Below are 19,650 nucleotides of genomic sequence, written 5' to 3'. Positions count from 1 at the left end.
GGTCCTGGGATCGAGTCCCGCATCGGGCTCTCTGCTCAGCAGGGAGCCTGCTTCCCTCTCTCTCTCTCTGCCTGCCTCTCCATCTACTTGTGATTTCTCTCTGTCAAATAAATAAATAAATAAAATCTTTAAAAAAAAAAAAAAGTGACTTCCAAAAATATCCCTGTTGTTGTTCCTGATAAAGCAAGGTGGAAGAAATTAGTTTAGTTTTTTTCTTCATGTTCTAATATGTTTATATTTTGTGGTTTATTTTATACAGGTACTACTATAACCAGAGTTTGGTAGCAAAAGGATCTACTTACTGGGCTCTCTTAACATAGAAAGAGATGTGGGGGGATTCTCGATCTGCTAACAGAACAGGACCTTTTCGGTAAGTCTTGAAATTTGAATACTGAAATTGTAATATTTTAATGATAAAGATATATAATATTTTTTGGTCTATCATAAAGAGGGATATTATAGAAATAGCTCGGCTTTTTAAAAATAGAAACTATTTTAAAAATTTCTAGTCGTTTCCAAAGCGTTTGTGAGGTTGAATACTGAGCATGCCAAGTGTTTTGTGTGTCAGCACTTTTTTTTTTTTCTTTCAAGATTTCATTCATTTGTCGGAGAGAGACTGAGCACAAACGGGGGAGCAGCAGGCAGAGGGAGGAGCAGGCTCCCCACTAAGCAAGGAGCTCAATGTGGAAGTCAGTCCTAGGGCCCTGGGAACTTGAGCTTAGCCAAAAACAGACACCTAACTGACCGAGCCACCCAAGTGTCCCAATGTTTCAGCACTTTTTTTTTTTTTTTTTTAATTTTATTTATTTGACAGACGGAGATCACAAGTAGGCAGAGAGGCAGGCAGAGAGAAAGGGGGAAGCAGGCTCCGCACTGAGCAGAGAGCCCAATGTGGGGTTCCGTCCGAGGACCCTGAGATTATGACCTGAGTCAAAAAGGCAGAGGCTTAACCCACTGAGCCACCTAGATGCCCCAGCACTTCTTTTTTTTTTTTTAAGATTTTATTTATTGTTTGACAGACAGATCACAAGTAGGCAGAGAAGTAGGTGGAGAGAGAGAGGGGGAAGCAGGCTCCCTGCTGAGCAGAGATCCCAATGTGCGGTTCGATCTCAGGACCCTGGGATCATGACCTGAGCTGAAGGGAGAGGTTTTAACCCACTGAGCCACCCAGGCACTCCTGTTTCAGCACTTTTTAAACATTAAAAAATAATCCTCCAATTATTTTTTTAAAATCTCTTTTAACAAAGTAATACATACTTGGCGAATAAGGAAAGCTAGCAAAAACATACATGAACATTTATATATGTAAATAAAAGTTTTGTTAATTTCACTAATTTATGTCTAGAATCCAGAGCTGAGTTGGGCCCATGGCAAATTGTGTTTCAGTTATCAAAAATAGTTCTGAGAAAAAAAATTACAGGATGCAATTTTCTAAGGTATTTTCAATATTAAGTGTTACTGGGTACAAAGATGAGTTGACAAAGTAGTACCTTTCACTTATTAGTAGATTATATTTTAGATCTGTAGGGAGTTAATTTTTTTTTATAGCCAATATAATAAATGATGATGGCTGTATTTTTAAAACTTTTGTATTATGCTTACAATTAATAAAATGCCAAAGGAATGTGATTTTTATGATTTATGGTTTTATTATTTTACTTGGTGTATGGCAAAGAAATCTGATCTTTAAAATTATATATTACATATTTATATGTATGTTATAAATATATATGTATATATTTTTTAAATGCTCCAATTGAAACTTCTGTTACTAGTAAATTTTCTTTTGGATTGGCAAGTTTTTATCACACGAATTCAAGAGGTGTTCTCATTCTGAAGCTGGGGGTTCTAGTGAAAAATTAGATAGGGAACTGAGTTTTAAAAATCCATAAAATATTTAGTAAAGCTAGTGTTTCATAAATACTAGATAGTGGTCTTTACTTTTGGCTCAGCAGTCTTTAAGTTAAAGCAATGGTGATGATGCTAGGTACATTTTTCTTTTCAAAATTTAAGGTCTGCATCAGTGGTCAGCAAATTATAGTCTTTAGCTCACTTTTGTTTTATTGTAATACACCCATGATCATTTGTTTAGATATTGTGTGTGTTTGCTTCTATGCCACAATGGCAGAGTTGAATAGTTGTGACAGACTGCAAATCCTAATACCGATACTATCTGGCTTTTTTGTGGAAAGTTAACCGATGCCTAGTCTAGATCAGTGGGCTTATACATCAACATTTTTAAATATTTAGGTTGTAATCTATTCTTTTTTACTTATATTTATGGATAACTATTTTGTAAGTAAGCCTATTTTGTACAGAATTTGCCTAATTTAGATTATTTTTAAAATTTTTTTATTTATTTAGATTGTGTAGTTAAGCCTTCAGAAATGTTGGGTAACCTTTGCTCTATTTTGTAACTTGAAAAAACATTTTCAGAACATTTTTTGTTTGACCAGTTTGTTATTTAAAATTATATTCCTCCACCTTAATTTTAGGGTTTTTTTTTTCTTTTAAGATTTTATTTATTTACTTGAGAGAGAGAGAGAGAGAGAGAGAGCATGAGAGGGGAGAGGGTCAGAGGGAGAAGCAGACTTCCCGATGACCAGGGAGCCCGATGTGGGACTCAGTCTCGGGACTGCAGGATCATGACCTGAGCCAAAGGCTGTTGCTCAACCAACTGAGCCACCCAGGTGCCCATAATTTTAGTTTAAATATAAGTTATTACGTGCTGTTTTTAAGGTCTTTGACTAGAAGGGAGATGTAATTTATATAGCATAACTTTTTGGAAGACTAATTTGGATTTTCTTTTTAAAAGGGGCATCTTTTCTTACAGGGACACCTGGGTGGCTCAGTGGGTTGGGCCTCTGCCTTTAGCTCAGGTCATGTTCTCGGGATCGAGCCCCGCATCAGGCTCTCTGCTCAGCGCGAAGCCTGCTTCCCCTTCTCTCTCTGCCTGCCTCTCTGCCTACTTGTGATCTCTCTCTCTGTGTCAAAAAAAACAAAAACAAAAACTTTAAAAAAAAGGTATCTTACAGGAAAATGATTTTACATTTTATTTTATCAGCTTCTTAAATTTTATTTGATTGAAAATGATTTTCATAATCACTGCTATTTTATGTTAATAGAACTGTTTCTTGAATAGTCTGCATAAAATACATTTCTAAGAACGCTAGTACAGTAGGTTACTCTAGATCTATTTGATCCTCCCAACTTAAGAGGGTAGTATAATCTTCAGAGCAGTATTCAAAGACAGTGTTAGAAACACTCTGGTCAGAAAACATGTAGGTTTAGATGCCTCAGCACCCATGAGTGTTTGCTGAAGCTTAAGTCTTCTTATAAGCTAACTGTTGGGATTTGATGATTTTAAATATGAGAGACACTAGAGTTAGTGATAATGTCTTAATTTTAGTGCAAAATACGAAGACTGTTTCAACTTGCTCCTCTTGGGATGAACCACACAGACATTACTAATGTTAATGGGAGCTAATGGAAGTCATCATGTTCCGAAAAGCCATTAAATATGCATCATTCTAATGTTCAGGTTACTGTTGTTGAAGTCCTATTACTTTAAGAAAGGGTTTGGCCTTGTAACTCTTTCTCCTGAACTGAGTGACCCAGAATCAGTTGTCCTTTGAGTTTTTCTCTCGTGGTATAGTCTGTGCTCAGAGGGTCATATCCTGTATATTCTGGTAGGAGAGAACGGAGTTGGACGTGATTTTTTTTGTTTTACTGCTAAATAGCAGATAGCCTTTCAGATCATTTCCTGTTTTCTTTTTTTGTACCCTCCCCTCATCCTTAAGCTCAGGCTCATAGGTATCTAATTGCCTATTTAAATTCCTTTTTACCAAAGCCTAAGTGTGTAAATGGTCTGAAGGCTAGGCAAAGGGAAGAATTGGGTAGAATGAAAGAGTAGGCCAGTTCTCATTTATCTCTTGAGTTTTGTAAACTGAGCATGTGAATTTAATACTTTGCTTATTTTTAAATATATTTTACTACTATGAAAAACTAGTATGAGGCATTAGAATCTGAAATATAAGCTTTTTCCTTTGGGACCTGGAAATAATACTTGGAGGCCTAATGCTCTCTCTAGGTCCCTTTCAGCATTAAACTAGATGCTGTTGCTTGGCTAAGTTGACGTACATATGCTTTGTAGCAGATTCATGCTGCCTTTTGTGATACTCTTGGGTAGTTAAAATAATAGGACCCAGGTGAGAGCGCTTCTAGGTGGAGCCAGTGTAGAACTGGATTTTTAGATGCAGCCAGGGTTTATGCTCAGCTGGTGTACCCTTGTGTGCTCCTACTGGTGATTTACAGCCAGTGTTCCTTCATTTTGGGCGTACATCCATTCCGATCTGGGTGGTGTCTGTGCTGTAGCTGTAATCAAATATTTTGCAATATTATCGTTGTATGCAGAAATGAGAAAGACACCTCCTGAAATTTACTGTAATACATTTATAGTGCATTGATTTATTTGACGTATAGGAATCATCATGTTGATCTTGGAATTCTAAGTTCCCTGGCTGTAGGAAATGGAAATTTTTGTAGTGTGTCACCATTGCTAGCTTATCTGGTGTTGCGGATTTTCCCTGTTGCAGGACTGGGTGAAAGCTTTTTCTGCAGCAGTCATGTTGAAAACCTTGTGTTGACTTTCCTCGTGTTCTGAAATGGGAACATAAAAGTTTACTCCGCCACTTCGTCTTAAAATAGCAAAACATTGCTGTTTTCTGCAGATCTAGGACCTTGTTACAGAACTCTGCCAAAAAAAAAAAATGTTTACAGAAGAATGTGCTGTGATTAGAGAAGAATATGCTGGTGTGTAGATTTCAAACTCTCTGGACAATATGAATAACACTGTCTTTGTTTCTACAGTGGGAGCCAAGAAGAAAGGTTTGCTCCCGGGTGGAACAGGGATTATCCTCCTCCTCCCCTTAAGAGTCATGCTCAAGAGAGACACTCTGGCAACTTTCCTGGCAGAGATTCACTTCCCTTTGATTTCCAGGGGCATTCGGGGCCTCCCTTTGCAAATGTAGAGGAGCATTCTTTCAGCTATGGAGCTAGAGACGGACCGCATGGTGACTATCGAGGAGGGGAGGGACCTGGACATGATTTTAGGGGGGGAGATTTTTCATCTTCTGATTTCCAGAGCAGAGATTCATCACAGTTGGACTTCAGGGGTAGGGACATACATTCTGGGGATTTTCGGGATAGAGAAGGACCACCAATGGACTATAGGGGTGGAGATGGGACTTCTATGGATTATAGAGGTAGGGAGACATCTCACATGAACTACAGAGACAGGGATGCTCACACTGTTGATTTCAGAGGTAGGGATGCTCCTTCATCTGACTTCAGGGGCCGGGGCACTTACGACTTAGATTTTAGAGGCCGGGATGGATCCCACACCGATTTTAGGGGACGAGATTTATCAGATCTGGATTTCAGGGCCAGAGATCAGTCCCGTTCTGACTTTAGGAATAGAGATGTATCTGATTTGGACTTCAGGGACAAAGATGGTACACAGGTGGACTTCAGAGGCCGAGGTTCAGGTACTAGTGATCTAGACTTTAGGGACAGGGATACGCCACATTCAGATTTCAGAGGTAGACACCGGTCCAGGACTGATCAGGATTTTAGGAGCAGAGAGGTGGGACCTTGTATGGAGTTTAAAGATAGGGAGATGCCCTCTGTGGATCCAAATATTTTGGATTACATACAACCCTCTACACAAGATAGAGAACATTCTGGTATGAACGTGAACAAGAGAGAAGAATCCACACATGACCATACAACAGAAAGGCCTGCTTTTGGCATTCAGAAGGGAGAATTTGAACATTCAGAAACCAGAGAAGGAGAAAAACAAGATGCGGCCTTTGAACATGAGTCCACATCGGACTTTCAAGACAGCCGGAGTCCACTTCAAGACCAAGACAAGTCACAACTTTCTGGAGGGGAACAACAGAGTTCAGATACTGGTGTGTTTAAAGAAGAAGGTGGTCTGGACTTTCTTGGCCGGGAAGACACTGATTACAGAAGCATGGAGTACCGTGATGTGGATCACAGGCTGCCGGGAAGCCAGATATTTGGCTATGGTCAGAGCAAGTCTTTTCCAGAGGGCAAAACCTCCCGAGATGCCCAGCGGGACCTTCAGGTATATTAATGGAATAGATTGCTTTTCTGCTTCTTGTTGTATCATAAGGCATTTCTGAAGGATGAAGCGTAGGGTCCAGGATCCTTGGTCATGGGTCTCCCCTTCTATAATCATTAAAAAACAAAATGGGGGTACCTGACTGGTTCAGTTAGTAGAGATTATGACTCTAGAGCTCAGGATTGTAAGTGTGAGCTCCATGTTGGGTATAGAGATACTCCCCCCCCCAAAATATTTTATCTATTTGACAGAGAGAGAGAGAGATCACAAGTAGGCAGAGGGACTGACAGAGGAAGAGAGGGAAGCAGGCTTCCCGCTGAGCAGAGAGCCCAATGTGGGGCTCCATCCCAGGACCCTGAGATCATGACCTGAGCCGAAGGCAGAGGCTTAACCCACTGAGCCACCTAAGAGCCCCAAGATCAGGACACTTTTTAAAGAGTAAGAGAGGATGGTGCAGTTGAGGCTTCTGTGAATACAGAAAATACAGGTTTCTCTGAATTGTACTCTTGTATGGTCAGATGACACCTTTTGATTTTGTTCTGAAATTTATTTATAGTTGAGATCTTTGACAAATGGCACCTGATTAAAATTTTTTTTCCGGGGCGCCTGGGTGGCTCAGTCAGTTAAAGCCGCTGCCTTCGGCTCAGGTCATGATCTCAGGGTCCTGGAATCGAGTCTCTAATCAGGCTCTCTGCTCAGCGGGGAGCCTGCTTTCTCCTCTCTCTCTCTGCCTGCCTCTCTGCCTACTTGTGATCTCTCTCTGTCAAATAAAATCTTTAAAAATAATAATAATAATAAAAAATTTTTTTCCTATTTTCTCATTCAGGAAAGGAAAATTTTACATATATATATTTATATATGTATACATATTTTTTTATTATGTGAAAAATATTTTTTACAATGTTAGTGTTTTTTTTTTTCATGGTTATAAGTCCTATTCAGCACTGTTTCTCTTAATGTTCTGCTTTACTATTTCAAGACTCCTCAGTGAGCCTTGATTTTAGCACACTTATATACTATTGATTTGAAATCAAATTTTGGAACTCAGAAAAGTAGAGAATTAAAATTTTACATATCTTAATGTGATGCAAGTGATTTTGATATTTGATACTTAGAACTTGCATTTCAACTTTGCTTTCATTTGCAAAATAACATGCTTTTATTTCTGAAATAATTTTTTATTCTGGATTCAAGGATCAAGATTATAGGACTGGCCCAAATGAGGAAAAACCAAGCAAGCTTATTCGATTAAGTGGGGTGCCTGAAAATGCCACAAAAGAAGAGGTAAGGCTCTTTTTCCTTTTTCTTTTTCCCTTTTTTGTCAATTAAAAAATTATTTTTACTTTTTTGTTTTGAAAAATTAATAGATTCATAGGAAGGTGCAAAGAAACTTACAGGGAAATTTTGGGTGTCCTTCCTGCAGTGTTCGCATCTTACATTACTATAGTACAGTAGCTAAACCAGCAAGTTGGCTTGGGTACAATCCATAGAATTTACGTAGATTTCAGCAGTTACGCATTCACTCACTGAGGTGAGGTTCATGATTGCTATCCTCAGACCTGGTAATCATCCCTTAAGACATAATCCCAGAGGGAGCATTGGATTGCATACATAAAGATGCAGTTTATTTACAGTAGTAAAAACTAGGAGATGCATAACTCTTCAGTGTTGAAGGACTGACTGTAATGGCTGAACTTAGAGGAAAATATGGTCAGGCTTTTATAATAGGAAGAGCAGACTGTGTTTACTCTGTGCCAGGTGTCATGTGATGCTTACTAGCATTAGTTCTTTAATTTTGACTGCATCCTAGGAATAGGTACTCTTTATTCATTCCTTCCAAATACAAAGCACCAAGCACATGCTAGGCACTGAGTGATGCTGCAGTGAGTATTATAAAGTCACTGTGTCCATGGATAATAAAAAAGTAAACAAAAAACACAATTTCAGGCAGTGATAAATGATCTAAAGGAAACTAAAATAAAGGTGTTGAGCATAACTGGGCTAGGGGCTATTTTCATTTGGGTAGTTGGGGGAAGGTATCGCTAAGGAAATGACATTTGAGCCCAGGCCTGAATGCTTCGAGAGAACAGTCCTTCTGAAGATGGGAAAAATAACCTGACCGGGCTGAGGGAGTTAAGTGCCATGGCTCTGGACTGGCATGAGCCCAGGGCATAATCTTATGTTTAACAGATGAGAAACTGGGCACTGAAAAGTTACACAGCAAGAGAGCAAGAGAGGCTTGGAACGTAGGCAGTCTGATTTCAGAGCTCGGGTACTTGATGGTTATGTTCTTCTGCCTTTTTTGTGTACTTGGGAATTTTTGAGTAATTATGTTCTGCTCATAACAGTTTTGAATGCCTAGAATGTACATGGGTTAATTTTGCCTTAATAAAGTGATCATAGCCTTACATTACTTAGAATAAAATCAAGGAGGAAAAATTAAATATTCAGTGTTTGATTAATGATTTACATCATTCGTGTATACACCATATTCTTGCAGATTCTTAATGCCTTTCGGACTCCTGATGGTGTGCCTGTAAAGGACTTGGAGTTGAAGGAGTATAACACAGGTGAGTTTCTGCACATGCCAGTGGCCTTGGGTTAGGAAGAGTCTTTGTCACATTTCTGCATCATGTGCTACTCAAAGTTATTTTAAGAAACCACGGTTAAGATTTCCAGAAGCCTCCTATTGATGCCTTCAAAGAACAGCCAACTTTAGGCTTAGCTGTGGTTCTTTGTGGCTGTTTGTCCACACATGGGCGATGAGGATGCATGTGCCAGTTCTTCTGAGTGCCTATGAGATATAAAGTGAGTGTTGTAGCGTTTAAGATAGAAAGTTAGTGTTGTAGCATTTATCCCTGAATATATTTTATATAATCATTAAATTTACTATGTATGTTCTTCATTGTGGTGGAGTGTTTATGTTTGAGCCTGGCAAGATGTAATAAATTTACTATGTTTAAGAATTTACATTTCATTGCTTCAGCCTGAAATTTACAACTTTCCAGAGAACTTGTACAAATTAGCGGTTTCTTGGATTTTCAATCTTGCTCTGAGAATGAAGCCCTGCAACAGCTGTTTTGTTGAAACCCATGAATAGATCGAGAAGAACTTTCTCTTTGACCTCTGCTCTGTGGTCTGAACTACAGATTAAACTTTTCATAATATTGTCCTAGTGTTTTAGAGTATCATGTTTGGTCAGTTCCTTCAAATCTTAGTACAAAAAAACTGAAAGTGAAATGCTAGGCACTCAAGGCATTGAGTGATATTTTAGTCTGTATAATATGAAATGATTTAAAAGTGAAGGTAGTCTTCAAGTGATCTCTTGTGGGATTTTAAGTTGAAGAAAGTAGATCATTAATCTGTTCACAGAACTTAGAATTTTAGTAATCCAAATTAAAGAACACTTCAAGTAAGAGTATGCTGTATTTTGAGGATATAGTTTACCTCTCAACAGTTTACCATGGAATAAATTTCTTTGTATTAATTAGAGAGCTGCTTCTTCAGTTTGGTTCTGCAGAGGAAAACTATCCATAAAAATAAATTTTTGTGCTTGAAATAATTTGGTATTTTTGTGAAGTCCAGAAGTATTTTTTTCTGTAAATATTTTTCTAGAAAGCTAAGTATTTTTTTGTTTTAAAAGCCTCAATTCTCAAAAAAAAAAATTCCTCAATTTGTGGAAATGTAAGAGTAGTAATGTTGTTCTTACACATTCATGTCTTTTTTTTTTTTTTTTTTTGCACGTGTCTTATACACATTTTCTAGATGTACTATTATCTTTAGGAACTAAAAGAATTTATAGACCACAGTTACTTTTTAACTGACAGCAGTAACCTCAGCTTTGGTCTTATTTCATGAACTGTGTTTTTATTAAGTATTGGTATTTTAAGGAAAGTAGAGATGTCTTGAAGTTTAAATAGCAGCTTAAACTCTTCATTTCTTTAGTACTCATTGACTTTATATTGTCAGATGTATTAGCAGAGTAATACTTAATGTATAAGGTCCATAGAAGTAGTTCTTAAATTTGCATGGTATAGTAGCTATTAGAAATATAATTGGCAGACCAAAGACATTGATACTCATGTGAAATCATTCAAGACAGTGGTTTAAAAAAAAAATCACCTTTCAGGAAATACAGTCTTTTCTCCGCATTATATTATATGAAGTTGACAGTGTATTAAATATGTATACATGGTTCTTTTTTTAATGAGAGACTTGGATTACCAGTCCCATGTTATCCATCTCTTCGTGGCAAGTAGAATGAATGTTTGAAGATATCCGTCAGATCATGTTAACTGCCATGCCTAAAATCCTCTAATGGTCTTCCATCTCATTTGGAAGAAATTCACAATTCTTTGTTCTGACTTACAGAATCCTGCATGAGCTGGCCGTTGGCTATTTGAGCTCATCCCATACTGCTCTCCACTTTTCTTCTTATGCTATAGCCACACTGAACCTTTCTGTAGACTTGATGAGTACAGACTTCTTTCTCTGAAAGGGCCTTTGCACTGTCCTTCCCTCTGATCCTCACTCGTTTTTTGGGATTTAGTTCTTGGCTTCAGTTTCACCTCTCAAGGCTTTACCTCACCATGCAATCCAGAATCACTCCTTGGTGGTTTTTCATCATATCCTGGTTTATTGTCATAGGATCGATCATTCTGGTATTTTCTCAGTGGTTTTGTGTATCTTATTCCTCCCAGAGAGTTAGTTCATGACAGTGGGAGCCTTGTCTATCTTGTTCCTTCCTGTTACCCTCATGCTTGCCACTCTTCTGGCACTGATGGGTTCTCAGTATGTGTGGAATGAGTAAGTGTCTGTGATGTGTATTCATAGCAGCTGCGTTCTCTTCAAAGGTGAGGAACGTTAAAGGGGTCATTTAGGTTTCAGAGCAGTGCAGCCTTATATCTGCTGAAGAATATGCCTTGAAGCAATCAGATGTTTTAAGAATGTTTTTAACATTTGCTTGTTAAAAGACTTTTTGTGTATTTTAGTAGAAGAGGTAACTTTCATAAATGGCAGTCAGTTTCCTTAGGCTTGTAATAACCTGCAAAGACCATGCAGGATGGATGTTGCTCTTAAGAAGGGGACTGTAGGGCAGAGGTTTAGTTGGTGTAATGGGGAACCAGTCTATAATGGAGAGAAAAGATTAATGCCTGTTCACTGACTCTGGTAATCATTGATTTAATTTTTGTTTCATTTAGGGCTGTGTGAATACAGGGCCACAACTTTTATCCAAAATCTGTGGGGTCAAATAAGTTTGTGACTTTTTCTGAATACAGAAGGGCAATGTGGTACATAGATCAAATATGAATTATATCCCCCAGTGGGATGTATATCAGTCATAAGAATACTTCTGCACCAAAATATGTGAATATTCTCACTGAGAGGACTATAAAGACTGTAAAGAGATGCAGTATACCATAGGTCAGGATTTGTCTCCAAATGACTTCAGATGACTTGAAAATTTTCCAAAACACTTAATATTTAAGGGATTTTGGAGTTCCAGATAAGGAGTTGTAAAGCTACATCTGTGATATATATTTGAGTTTTTCTTTTGCCACTTGCAAATATATTATAACCCCATTAGTTGTAAATTACCTTGAGTGAAATGATTACATTCCTGGGAAAAGTATCGAGAGTGAAATTTGGTGGCTGGATTAAAAAACTTTGGTGTGCCTACAGTGGAATACTACTCAGCAATAAAAATGACAAAGCTACACATGTACGTAACAATGTGGAGGAATCTCAGGTATTGTGCTGAGTAAAAGAAACCAGACTGAAAAGGCTACACACTGCCATAAAAAGGAATGAAATACTGATACATGCTATAACTTGGATGAATCTTGAAAACATTGTGCTGAGTGAAAGAAGCCAGGCACAAAAGAGCACATGTAGTATGATCCCATTTATATAAAATATCCAGAATAGGCATATCCATGGAATAAGAAAGCAAATTGTGTAGCTTGGCTGTTGTCTGAGGCTGGAGAAGGGGGAGATGGGGAGTGACTGCTTAATGGGTATAGGGTTTCCTTTTTGGGGTGATAAAAATGTTCTGGAAGCAGGTAGTGGGGATGGTTGGATAACGTTGTGAATGTATTTAAATGCCACTGAATTGAACACTGCAAAACGGCTAAGTGGTGTATTTTATGTTATGTGTATTTGATCATAATTTTTAAAAGGACTACATACAACATGATTCCATTTCTGTGATGTTCTGGAAAAAGCAAAATTAAAAGGAGTAGAAAGTAGTGGTTGCCAGGGTGTTGGGGGAGGAGTCAGTTGTAAAGTGGAAGCATGAGGGAATTTTGGGCAGAATGGAACTCCTCCGTATGGATTGTGGTAGTGGTGTATGGATGTTAAATTCACTGAAACTGATACCTACTGTATTTATATAAGAGAACATCCTTGTTAGGAAGTACACACTGAAGTTTTTTAGGGGTGGGGGACCAAGTTGTATGCTTTTTTCTCTCATGTGGTTTAGGGAAAAATACTTGCTGTGTATGGACAGGGTAGGAAGAGAGTAATGAATGATACAGTAGATACAACAAAGTATGTCAGTAGCTATATACACAAACAGTGAATCATGGAACACTACATCCTAAACTAATGATGTACTGTATGGTAACATAACACAATAAAAAAATAAAAAAGAAAAGAAAAAAAATATATCAATAGCTGAATCTGGGTAACATCCATGTGTGTTCTTTGTGCTGTTATTCTTGCAACTTTTTTGTAACTTGGAAATGATTTTCAATAAAAAGTTGAAAAACTGACAGTACAATTGATGTATTTTATTGTTAAGTGATCAGCATAAATCTTTCAAGATAAAGACTACAATGAACAGCCTCTGTGAACTATAGTGCAGTGGTTCTCAACAGTGGGTTCTGGACCAGCAGTGTCAGCACTACCTCAGACCTTGGTAGAAATATAAATTCTCGGGATGCTTGGCTAGGTCAGTCGGTTAAGCCTCTCTGCCTTGGGCTCGGTGTGATTCCAGGGTCCTGGGATTGAGTCCCACATTGGGCTCCTTGCTCAGCGGGGAGCCTGCTCCTCCCTCTGCCTACTGCTCCCCCTACTTGTGTACTCTCTCTCTGACAAAAAAAGGAAATAGAAAGAAAGAAATACAAATTCTCCAGCCTTGATTTAGACCTACCAAATCATAAACTCTGCGGAAAAGGCCCAGCCATCATTGCTTTAACAAGTCATCTGTGTGATTTTGATGTGCCCTGAATTGGGAGAACCACTCACTGCATTGGATTGATTATATTCTTTTTTTTTTTAAAGATTTTATTTATTTATTTGGCAGAGAGATCACAAGTAGGCAGAGAGGCAGGCAGAGATAGAAAGAGGAGGAAGCAGGCTCCCTGCTGAGCAGAGAGCCCGATGCGGGGCTCGATCCCAGGACCCTGAGATCATGACCTGAGCCGAAGGCAGCGGCTTAACCCACTGAGCCACCTAGGCGCCCCGATTATATTCTTTATTCTAGAACTTTTTGGTACAGTTTAGAAGAGACTTAGCAAGCAGGTGGACCTTCTTTAAGTCAAAAAGGCTAATGCTTAGGTGCTTTAGGAGCCCATGGCAAACACTTGCCTTGCCTACCTGATACCAGTTCTGCTGTAGTAAGCTGTGGCAGGAGGTAGAGTAGGGTTGATACTATTTTATGCCCTTAGTTGTATTTTCTGTTTATGTAGCGTATTTCCTCCAGAGATCTTGGAATGGTGGTAGATTAGTACCACTTTTTTAAAAGATTTTATTTTTTGAGAGAGCAGGAACAGAGGGAGGGAGAGGCAGAGGGAGAAGCAGACTCTGCACTGAGCAGGGTGCCCAATGCGGGGCTTGATCCCAGGACTCTGGGATCACGACCTGAGCCGAAGGCAGATGCCAAACCAGCTGAGCCACCCAGGCGCCCCAAAGTGTTTCTGTAACTTATGAACATAGAATTGTTCTTGGTTTTTAGATGGATTTACATGCCATCCAGTATGCTATGATGCTTTTTCCAAAGGAATTTGTATTATTTAAGCAAATTGATACAGCTTCTGGATTAAGTTTCCTAATATGTCTCATACACAGAAAGTAATTTTCCATAGTTACTGAAGTGGTACAGAATTATTACAGTACTGTTTTATTACTTAGCAAACAAAAAAATTTTAATAGGAAAGTTAGAAGGCTAAATGAAGGTAGTGGTAGGAAGAAGGCATATCTTGCATTGAGTCTGTTAGCGTTCATTTAACAAAAGGGCACAGTTTCTGTGGCCCTGAGTAACAGGCTTATATCATAACCTTTCATTTTTCACAATTGAAATGGTTTGAGTTTTTACCATCATGTTGATAAAATAGAAGTTTTAAGAAAAGAAGAAAAACCCAGAGAGAATCTGTCACTTTAGGAGCAGAAATCCATTGTGAAATGGATTGACCCTGATGCTACAAGACATGCATAGTTGATGATACTCCAAATGGAGTAGCTAAAGACACAATAGTTAACGTCATTTAGAAAAAATAGAGCTGGAAAATGCAAATACACATTTTTTTTTTGCAGTACTTTGGCACTTACAGACTAGACAAGTAAAAATTTTTAGTTTTTAGGGGAAAACTGACAATAGGCTAATTGGAAAGCATCCCATTTTCTTGTCACATTTCTAAAACTGCAGAAGGTATTGTTTTCAGCCAGGAGTCTTACTAGATTTGGTACCACATTTGGGGAGGGTGTTTACAGAGGAGCCTTAAGCAAAGATGACAAAGCTTTTAAAATAAAAATGTCTTGGGGCATCTGGGTGGTCCTCATTTTCTATTCCGACTCATTCTTCAATTTAAACTCCTTTGTTGAAACCACTTAAGTTACAAAGGATGGCTATGGTAATCTGCAGCCCTGGTAGGGAAGTTTTAATATTATTGTTGACTTTTACTGGACTCCCTGCATTCTTCCTTTCCTTGGGGCTTTTGGGTATAGAGTTTTAGTCTATAAATTTTATTTTTTAGATTTTACTTATTTATTTGAGAGAGAGCACAGAGGGAGAAGGAAAAGCAGACTCCCTGCTGAGCAGAGAGCCTTAGGCAGGGCTCAATCCCAGGACCTAAAGATCCCTACTTGAGCTGAAGACGGATGCTTAACCAACTGAGCCACCCAGGCACCCCTGGAGTTTCATTCTAGAACTGATAATGAAACATCTTCACAACCCAAGGCATCATTTTATTTAGAAACAAGAACCACCACCTTTGTGGGTTTTGGTTGGTAGACTTTATAATCTTGGAGATCTCTACCTAAACTGTATGTGACATCTGATGATAGAAGAGATCGCATGGGAATATAGCATGACAGCGATGAGCAGATGCTTTAATTGGCAATTCATTTCCTCTTCCCCAGAGCTATTTAGCCAAGATGGAATGTGCGTCTCCGAGATGGGGAAGGTGTTTGAACTCTAGCCCTTTGTTAGCTTCTTGCTTTTCCCAGTTCCTCACTCTTCTCTAGGTAGAATTGCTTCTGGCTTCTGTACTTGTCTCTTTGGCCAAATGCTCAGGTGGCTTTGCCTGAGTCTTCTAGGTTGTATAAGTCTATATGGGGCTTCTAGTGCCTTTGGGTGTTTAGAAGGATTCATGAAAGTTTCTTCTGCTGGAGTAGCAAGAATTAAAGGGTCCCTAATCAGGGGGAGGGAATAATGCAGCAGCCAAATGTCTTCTAGCTTCAGTCCGCGGAGGGAAAGTCATTATGTTACTACCTTCAGTGGGCAGAAGATAGAGGCTCTACATACAAACTATTTATAGGATATGAAACTACATTGGCCTCTTCTTTTAACTTTATCCTTACACCAGAACATCTGATCTGTGCTCACCCTTTCTAGCTTAAATTCTGCACCCTCAAAATGTTAATTAAGACAATTTTTACCTGCTTCCATGTTTGTTACATTAGCATTTAGGACCTCTATCTAATTTATATGTAAGCTTTGGTGACACTACTTTATAAATATACCACTGAATTGTACAGTTTATTTTGTTTTATTTTATTTTTAAGGATTTTGTTTTGTTTTTTGTTTTTTTGGAGGGTGCTGGGGAGAGGCAGAGGGAAAGGGAGAAAGAGAATCTTAAGCAGGCTACACACCCAGCATAGAGCTTGACACAGGCTGTCTCGCAACCCTGAGATCATGACCTGAGCCAAAATCAAGAGTCAGACACTTAACTGACCAGGCACCCCTCAAGACTTTTTTTAAGATTTTATTTTTATTTATGAGAGAGTGGGGGAGGGGAGGGAGAGAGACACGTCAACTCTGACCCAAGCTTAAACCAAGAGTCGGACACCCAACTGGCTGAGGCACCCAGGCATCCCCTAAGATTTTAAGTAATTTCTACACCCAGCGTAGGGCTTGAACCCGTAGTCCTGAGACCAAGAGTTGCACACCACCTACTGAGCCAGCCAGGTGCCTTTGAATTGTTCACTTTAAAAGAGTTTATTTTGTGGTATAAATTACATCTCAGTTTTAGAAAATAAACCTTGAAAATTGGTTGACAAGTCATATAAAGATTGATTTCTTAAAAGCATTTTCATGAGTATTTAGAATATTTAACAGAGCTTTAACCAGGTATTAATGGCTTACTGACTGGTACTTAAACCTTATAGGTAGAGTTCATAATTGATTGTCCCTAGTCTCAGTTCAATTCATTATGTTGTGCCTAGAAAATGTTGTTATATTTTCATCTTTTAAAAAATAAAACAGCACCCTGTACCCCTTGAAAAGCTTATGATTCATTTGCCTACCAAGTACATGCCATTCTGATTAGTATAGGACTCTACCTTTGAAACTACTACAGAATGTTATTGTTTGTTTATTGATTTATTTATTCAGCCAATAGTTATAGTGCCTTGAGGTGCAGAGGATATGCTGGTGATCATGAGCATTGTAATCTTTGACCTTAGGGGCTTCGGTTTCTGTGGAAAATGGATATATGTTCCTGTGTTCATCTGAATAGGTCACAGTATCTTATAAATCAGTTTTTTTTTTAAGGGATCTGGGAGTTCTTACATGAGTTCTTTTTGGCTGAAAGTTTGACGTTTACCACTATGGATAACTTGATGAAAAATGGTTAGTTCTTTTTTTTTTTTTTTTTTAAGATTTTATTTATTTTATTTGCCAGTGAGAGAGAGTGAGAGTACAAGCAGGGGGAGTAGCAGGCTCCCCTTAGACTAAGGAGCCTGACGCGGGACCCAATCCCAGAACCCAGGATCATGACCCAAGCTGAAGGCAGACACCTAACTGATTGAGCCACCCAAGCATCCCAAAATATGTTCAGTTATTTCTAATGCTAAAGTCACTAGAGGATGACAAACATAGAAATTTTAGAGTCAACAGGCTTAGAAAAAGAATAACACCTGGGTGGGGGGCGCCTGGGTGGCTCAGGGGGTTGGGGGCTCTGCCTTCGGCTTGGGTCATGATCCCAGGGTTGTGGGATCGAGCCCTGCATCGGGTTCTCTGCTCAGCAGGGAGCCTGCTTCCTCCTCTCTCTCTGCCTGCTTGTGATCTCTGTCTGTCAAATAAATAAATAAAATCTTTAAAAAAAGAGTAACACCTGGGGCAGTTGAGTTATTCAGTCAGTTGAGCACGGCCTTCAGCTTAGGTCATAATCCCAAGGTCCTGAGATCAGTCCCATCTCGGCCTCCTTGCTCAGCAGGAAATCCACTTCTCCCTTTGCCTGCCACTCCCCTTGCTTGTGCGTGCTTTCTCTCTTTCTACCAGATAAATAAAGCTTTTCAAAAAAAATAACACCTAAGTGAATGGTTGGAAATAATTATTGGTCAGAGAGGTCAGCAAGTTATTGTTAATGATGTCCCCCAATTTTCAAAAAGTTAAAATGAAACCGGACTTTTCATGGTTGTTACAGGAAATGATAGACAAGAAGTAGAGAAAATTGCACACAGATGTATGGGGGTGCTTTTTACCAACCTGGAAGCTTTCCAAATTCCGTCATTGGGGAGGTTTTATGGGAGGTTCCATTATGCAGTCCTTCTTGATTAAATCGTTGTGGCTACTGGTGCTTAGCTTAAATTCCAACTCCTTTCCTGTCCCTGCACATTGGAGGGGTAAGGCTAAAAGTTCCAAGCTTCTGATCAAGATTTGGACATTCTGATCACCAGGCCCCATCCTGATGCTATCTAGGATCCCACCCAAGAGTCACCTCATTAGAACAATGGACACTCATGTCACTCTTATCATTCAGGAAATTCCAGGAGTTTTAAGAACGCCTGGGTGGCTCAGTTGGTTGGGCGGCTGCCTTCGGCTCGGGTCATGATCCCGGCGTCCTGGGATCGAGTCCCGCATCGGGCTCCTTGCTTGGCGGGGAGCCAGCTTCTCCCTCTGCCTTTGCCTGCCATTCTGTCTGTCTGTGCTTGCTCTCTCTCCCCCTCTCTCTAATAAATAAATAAAATCTAAAAAAAAAAAAAAAAGAACTCCATGTCAGGAAACTAGAACAGAGACCAAATGTCTTTCTATATTATCATAGTTGGGCATCCCAATTGTGGATCTGGCTGGTATCTGGTATGTTTAGGTGGGCATCAGTTTTCTGTTACAAGGTATAGGTGACGTAGGCTTATGGTCTGGTCATAGTGTGAGTCTCACAGAATGCCCGTAGTCTGACCCTTGTCTGGATAATATTTTACTTCTGGAATAGGTAAGTGGCTGGAGCAGTATGATCTGTTCTCATCTTGAGCAACTTCCATCTCAGAAGCCAATATCTTTGTGGAACCTTCCCAGAGTCCCTTAGAACAGTGGTGACTTGTCCATTTATTTGTACTAGGGTCCAGGCAATGGGAAAAATGTTTATGGGCCATATTTTTTTCCACTTGAAATGAAAATAGCTTTGTGATCTATGAGGGAAACATATATTCTTAGCATAAACTAGAAATCAGTGAGGCAGTTCATCAGTGCCAAAATTTTAATACTGGGGCATATTTGAGGAGCACCAACACAGGTACTGTCTGATCTTTAGTCCCTGATAATGCTTTGTAATAGAAACATGGGGGTCCTGAAATGCATTATCTCATGCACTCTGAAACCACCCTGCAAAGGAGTTACCATCGTTGCAACTTGGCAAATGGATAACCCAGGCCCAGAGAGAAATGGCTCAACTGAAAGCTCATGATGAGTTAGCTTCTGCATATGTACAGACTGGAGAAGTTACTTTTCTTGTGTGTTGCTCCAGTGAAGAAACTCATTACAATTGCTGTGGTGTTAACTAAGCACCATTGTGTTGGAGATAGAGAAATGAAAAGAGCGAGGGGCTCATTCGATTGGTCTTCTGCCTTCCGCTAAGATCATGATCTCTGGGTCCTGGGATTGAGCCCTGTGTCAGGCTTCCTGCTCAACAGTGAGTCTGCTTTTTTCTCTCTCCCTCTGCCCCTACCCACCACTAGTTCTCTTTTTCAAATAAATAAACAAAATCTTCAAAAAAGCCATCTCTCTGAGGTCAAGGACACACCCCTCCACTGTGCCCACATAGCGTTGTTAATGTCACTGGAATGAA

The 19,650-nt window shown here is 39.3% G+C and overlaps 1 protein-coding gene across 3 annotated transcripts in view; it reads left to right on the top strand.

Annotated features, from left to right (window-relative positions):
• RBM6 (RNA binding motif protein 6) overlaps nt 1-19,650 on the top strand; it is a 105,590-nt gene that overhangs the window by 28,929 nt on the left and 57,011 nt on the right. Inside the window, exons 2-5 of one of the 3 annotated variants that reach the window (XM_044253533.1) lie at nt 260-370; nt 4,870-6,148; nt 7,340-7,429; nt 8,646-8,715. In XM_044253533.1, the coding sequence (XP_044109468.1) occupies nt 327-370; nt 4,870-6,148; nt 7,340-7,429; nt 8,646-8,715 (1,483 nt within the window). In that variant the 5' untranslated portion in view covers nt 260-326. Of the gene's footprint in view, nt 1-259; nt 371-4,864; nt 6,149-7,339; nt 7,430-8,643; nt 8,716-19,650 lie in introns of those variants that run through there. The other 2 variants (XM_044253534.1, XM_044253537.1) reach the window with 2 other exon arrangements.

Source organism: Neovison vison, chromosome 6 (assembly GCF_020171115.1).
Source record: "Neovison vison isolate M4711 chromosome 6, ASM_NN_V1, whole genome shotgun sequence".
Lineage (NCBI taxonomy): Eukaryota > Metazoa > Chordata > Mammalia > Carnivora > Mustelidae > Neogale > Neogale vison.
The sequence above is the reverse complement of the archived record's forward strand: the minus strand, read 5'-3'. Positions and strand labels throughout refer to the sequence as shown.